Genomic DNA, 5,947 nt, shown 5'->3' on the forward strand with positions numbered 1-5,947 from the left:
CGGAGTACTGCAGCCGCGTTCACCTCGGGCTTGGAAGTGACCGGCTGGCAGGGCGCGGAGCAGCGGTGAACGCCGCGGCGACGCTGAGGAGAGTCCCAGGAGGTGGCTTTGCCTACGAGAGAAAAGCGCGGCTCTCCAGGCTAGTTGTGACGGAGCCATCTCACTGACCTTGGCCTCAGTTTCCCCGTCTGGAAAGTGGACGCGGCCACGAACGGCTGGAGGGGGGGACCCGGCCGGCCGAGAGCGGAGAGTTAAAGGGGCGGGGCCCGCGGAGGGGCGGGGCCGCGGCTCGGCCGCACCTGGCGGCAGGCGGCTCTCCGCCCCGACGCCGCGCGTTGCGCCGGGAGCCGCCGCGGGAGCCGGAGCCCCCGGGGAGGAGCGGCTCGGCAGCCGGCACCCACCGCGGGAGGGGCGGCGGCGGCGGCGGCCGGAGCGACGTCGGGAGGCGAGCGGAACCGCCATGGCCGAGTTCCCGTCGAAAGTGAGCACGCGGACCAGCAGCCCCGCGCAGGGCGCCGGCGCCTCGGTGTCCGCGCTGCGCCCGGACCTGGGCTTCGTGCGCTCCAGCCTCGGTGCGCTCATGCTGCTGCAGCTGGTGAGCGCGCGGGGCCGCGGGGTCGGGGTGGGGGACGGCCGGGCCGGGAGGGCTCGGGGCTGCCCCGTTTGCTCCCAGTACACCCTCACCTGAGGCTCCGCCGCGCCGCGCCTGCCCCCGGGGCGCCTCCAGGACGTACGCCCCCGAGACCACCCTGGAGCGCTCTCACCTCGAGACGTCCCCGTTGCCGTCCCTGCGAGCACCCGTGTTCAGGGTGCCCACTCTCGCACGCCCCATCATCCCCCGAGGTGGTCACTGGAGACCAGCCCAAGGAGCGCTCACAGACGCACAGTCACGGCGCACAATTCGCTCTCTGAGCCTCTCTGTCTCAGCCTCTGTCTCTCTCTGCCAGGACAATATCCCCAGCCTTCCAGGACACCCAGCCTGAGTGAAGCAAAGTCCACTCGGAGCGGCTCCGCGTGGCCGAGCCCCAGAAAGCCCCTTTTCTAAGCGAGAGGGCGCCTCCGTTCCGGCGCATACATTTAGGCGCGGCCCTCTGGGCTCCCGCGCAGGGACCGGGCTTTTCTGCCTTCCACTGGGTGCCCCACCGGGTTCCAGCCGGTTTGGCCGGCCCCGCGGGGCTGAGGTACCGCGCCCAGCGCAGGCGGGAGGGGTTTGTGGGAAGCCAGAGACAAGGCTCCGGTGCCTCCCAGACCCTGGTGCAGAAGACCCCAGCAGAGTCGAACCGATCGGAACACCCCTCTCCCCACACACCAGTTTCAGGCCTGGCGGTGTTCGCTTTCTTCCCACAGTACTCTCTGGTGGGTCAGGAAGCTGGGTGGCTGCCCCTGTGGGAGGCTTCCCCCAGGAACTGAGGGCCCAGAGGACTAAGATGGAACTGGAGGTGGGCCAGGATCCATTTTCTTTTAGGGCATCTCCGCCCGCCCCCCTCCTCCCTGATCCTGGCTTGACTGCCAGGCTGGAAGGGTGGGTGGTCTGAGACCCCCCCACCGCCCGTGAGCGCCTGCCTCCCCCTGGGTTAGTCGTAGCTCTGGTTTCAGGATTTCACAAATCTCTCTCTGGGGGTCCCCCCACCCCCACCCTAGCCTCAGACTCTCTTGGAGGAGTTTGTTTAAAATGTAGATTCTTGATCCCCACCCCCGGAAAAAATGTGGAATTGTTACTTGAATCTCAGGAAGTGCAGCCCAGAATCTACATTTGTAATAATCTCCCAGAGTTGTTTTGGAGATTCCCGGGGTGGGTAAGGGGTTCGGTGGGGGCCTGATTTAAATCTGCAGGTAGGTTTGCCCCTGTCCGGAGCGGTGCTGCTGTGCTGGGCTCCAGGACGGTGGGGAAGGCACGGGAGTGGGAAGGGATCCTCAGGCCCTGGGCTGAAAGGGCAGAGGAGAGGGGGTTGAGCTTGAAGTCCAGGGAGGTTCGTGGAGGAGAGGGAGCTTTTGACTTCACTGAACTCTGGCAGAGGAAGGGAAAGGGTGTTCAGGGTTTTGGGGGGGGGTACTGTGTGAGCCAGGGCTTGGGGATGGGCGAGTGGAAAGGAAGTTGGGGGGATCAGGTGGTTGAAGCTGAGGGCGCTAAGTGCCCTGGGGAGAGATGGGGATCTTGTTCTGTTGGCAGCCTGGGGGTTTTGCAACAGTGGAGAGACCTTGGCTGGGCTCTGCGGGGGGCGGTGGGGTGGAGCCTTAGGCTTAGCTCTTGGTTAATGGGACCTGAGCACTGGCTTTTGCATTTGAACAATGAGAACTGGAGTTGAGAGTAAGGGGGCCCTGCTGTGCCTGCTGGGACCTGCGTAGATCCCTCTGGAGGAGGCTGCTGCTTCTGATTTGGGGGTCCCTGTGGGCCCAGCAGCCCAATCCTGAATATCTGGGTCCCATTGCACAGATATCAACCCCGGGCTCTGCCCAGGGTGTAGGACTTGCCAGAAGGCTTTGCTTGGCACTTAGGTTTCCAGACACTGAGTGAGGTACTGGGTGTGAGTGGGGTGGCCTTCCTTTGCCACTCCCCTGCAGTGCTTTAGGGGCTGGAGGTGGGGGGATGAGGGTCTCCCATCAAAGTTCTGAAGACCTGCCCCTTTTGGTGCCTTAACCATCCTACCTGTGGGAGAAGCTGCTTCCTGAGCTGTTTCTCTGGCCACAGACAGTTCCAGTACACAGCTTCCTGGGTCCATAGGGGGCTTTACCCCAACAGGCACCACCGTCTGCTAGGAAGCCATAAAAACTCTTACCAGTCAGGTGCGAACTAGGCTCCGGGTTCTTTGGCAAGGGTTTTCTCTGTTCTCCCGATTTTATAGGTGAGGAAACCGAGACTCAGAGGTCAGTTCTTTGCCCAAGATCTGGGATCTAAGCCCTGGGTGGTCTGACTTTTCTGGCCCATGCTCTTAATTACCACACTCAGCTGTGCTCCCACAGGGCATAGCGTGTGGTGCTTTTGAGGGAGTGATAGAGTGGTCATCCCTCCCAACCCCCTAAAGGCCCAGCACCTACTCTCCAAGGGCTCTTGGTCTGAGGGAGGTACCCAGAGGATGAGCTTTCTGCAAAGGGTTCAGGGAAGGGTGCATGGAAGAGGCAGTAAATGGGAAGCTGAAAGCTAATTCTTTATTTCCCAAAGGATTTGGTGAAGAGTTCTAGATGTGGTGGGAGGAGGGAGGTGGGGTGGGCAGAAGGCCCCAGCTTCTTGGGAAAGAGATGTGTTCTTTGTCTGGTATTAAATGTGTCCTGAAGAACCAACTTCGGTGTTCACTGATTTATCATCTCCCCCCACACACACCCCATCTGGTTCCAGAAAGAACATTAGATGGAATGTGATATTTAGCTACGTACAACAGGAGTTAAAGTCATATATTTCTAAAAGATGGTGGTGTGTGCATAGGAGGGGGGAAGGATTGACTTAAGGAGAGCCAGAAAGAGATCATTGTACCCGGAATCTATAGCAAGGTTAAGCCCTTCGATTCTTTGTTGAGTTTCCTAGCATCATAGGCAAAAAGGGAAACGATGAATTTATGCAGATAGTATCTAAAAAGCAAGCAGGCAAGTTTGATCTGGAGACAACTCTTTTGGTCATAAAAATCTGGAGGTTTTGATGCTTGTATAAGGTCACATGGGGTAGAGTGGCAGTCAGAATTTGCACTCAGATCCAAAGCCTGGCTCTAGCTATGCTTCCTGTTTTGTTTTGTTGGTAGGGAGTCCAGGTTCTTACGGGTGCTTTGGAGGGGAAAGGGAAGGGAGACTCATCAGGAGCCAGGGCCACTAGGGAAGGCTTCCTGACAGAAGTGGGCTCCGAAGGGTTTAGTTACAAGGAAGGGAGTAGTAAGAAGGAGGTTCCGAACAGATGAACCTCAGAATAGCTTGCCTAAAAGCCCTGCAGTCAGAAGGCAGCCCCGAGGCCACAGGTGTAGGAGCCCATATAAATGGTCTGTGGCACTCGGGCCATCATTGTTTGGCAGCCTCTATCCTTCCTTTTTGCCGGACCTCCTGGGATTGGGGGTGGTCACACAATTCCCATTTTGCAGGTGAATAAACAGATAACAGAAGCTTCACCCACCGCTAGATCACAGTGATTTGTGGGTGATGCAGGAAGTATTGGTGGGAGCACTGGCCTGAAAGCAGAGAGCCTTGGGTTTAAGTCCTGGCTGCCTCTTCCTGGCTGTGTGATATTGTACCTTCCCTAATATCCTAGAGCTTCTGTTTCCTTGTTGGTAAAATAGTGATGGTGGGATAGTGAGGAATATGGAAGATGGTGCTGTAAAGGGCTTAGTGCAGCGTGTGTTGGAATGAAGGACAGTTGGGATTCACAGAGCCATAGAATCCTAGGGTTCTCTTGCTTGCTCTGCTTGCTCCCAGAGGTCCCTCGAGCTTGCATGTTTCCAGGGTCGGGGAGCTCACTCTCTCTCAAGGCTGCCTGCACCATCCTTGTACATTTGGGAGTATTAGAAAGCTTTTCCTTGCGGTGATCCTGACTCTTTCCCCAGCCTCAGCAAGCATGTCATTCCTCTCCTGGTGGTGGTTAGGGCAAGGTCTACAAGTCACCTCTGTCCTCCAGGAAGAGACTCCCCTGGAGAGGTTGTTGGGGTCCCCAAGGTATGAGCAGAGCTCAGCCCCATTGGAAGTGCGGTACTGGGGCCTCCCAGGGCATTCCTTAGGCCCTGCAAGCTCCCCGGCCACCTCCTGTGCCCAGAGGAAACCAGTGCTTTGTCTTGTTAGCTCCACCCACACGCCCCACTGGTTGTGGCCAGGAGGGAGTTGAGTGTTTGGAATAAATATGTGAATACATTCTCCTTAAAAAATGAAAACCTCGGGCGCCTGGGTGGCTCAGTTGGTTAAGCGACTGCCTTCGGCTCAGGTCATGATCCTGGAGTCCTGGGATCGAGTCCCACATCGGGCTCCCTGCTCAGCAGGGAGTCTGCTTCTCCCTCTGACCCTCCCCCGTCTCATGTTCTATCTCATTCTCTCTCTCAAATAAATAAATAAAATCTTAAAAAAAAAAAAATGAAAACCTTTTACAGATAAGGCCAAAGTTATTCTTGGATGGCTTGTCCCTCTCCCCAAGGGGACCCCCTGTTGGGAGTTGCCAGTTCTTTTTCCTGTGCATTGTAAAAAACGGGGATGATTTTATTCCCTCTCCTTTGTTCAGCAAGTGGCTTTTCTTACACCCAAGGCACCTGAGATCTCTTCTGTTACACATATCTGTGTCCCTCCCTGTTAACCATTTCAGGGCATGCCCGACTGTCGCTGTCGTCCCCTTTTGTGTAGCCCTTTCTCTACTGATGGGCCCACTTAAAAAAATGGTTCTATCACTTGAGAAAATTCACAGGCACACAGCAAAACAGTCCAACAATACAAAGGGTGATTGATGCAAGTGTCATCTCTCTCCTCCCTGACCAGTCCCTGACCAGTCCCCCAAGGCAGCCGCCTGCAAGAAGGCAGCATTCCACACTGAGTCTTAAGCATTTTTCTGCACGTGACCCCTGTCCTCACTTAAAAACCACAGATGGGAACACTCTGTGCATGTGCCCCGCTGTGCTTTTCCCTTGACGGTAGGCACTTCGCTGGGTGTTTCTCTCTCTAATCCTTCCTGTTCTGAATTTCGTTAATAGGTAATATATTTACTATGGTTCAGAATAAAATAGGCTGGGAAAGGGCAGGCTGACAAAATCTCTGTCCCTTCCGGTTAGAGTCACCCCCACCCGTGCCCACCGCTCTGGTTTCCCAGGTTCCATTTTAGACTCTCTCTTTTTTTTTTTAAGATTTTATTTATTTTTTTGAAAGAGAGAGACACAGTGAGAGAGGGAACACAGGCAGGGGGAGTGGGAGAGGGAGAAGCAGGCTTCCCGCCGAGCAGGGAGCACCGATGCGGGGCTCGATCCCAGGACCCTGGGATCATGACCTGAGCCGAAGG

At 56.5% G+C, this 5,947-nt stretch overlaps 1 protein-coding gene across 1 annotated transcript in view; it reads left to right on the plus strand.

The window, feature by feature from the left end:
• Positions 1–460: 460 nt before the first annotated feature.
• Positions 461–5,947, plus strand: part of PLLP (plasmolipin) — a 19,552-nt gene continuing 14,065 nt past the window's right edge. Inside the window, exon 1 of the mRNA XM_035025136.1 lies at positions 461–595. Coding sequence (XP_034881027.1) covers positions 461–595 — 135 coding nt within the window. The remainder of the gene's footprint in view (positions 596–5,947) is intronic.

Source organism: Mirounga leonina, unplaced genomic scaffold (genome assembly GCF_011800145.1).
Source record: "Mirounga leonina isolate KUSES-001 unplaced genomic scaffold, KU_Mleo_1.0 Mir_180, whole genome shotgun sequence".
NCBI lineage: Eukaryota > Metazoa > Chordata > Mammalia > Carnivora > Phocidae > Mirounga > Mirounga leonina.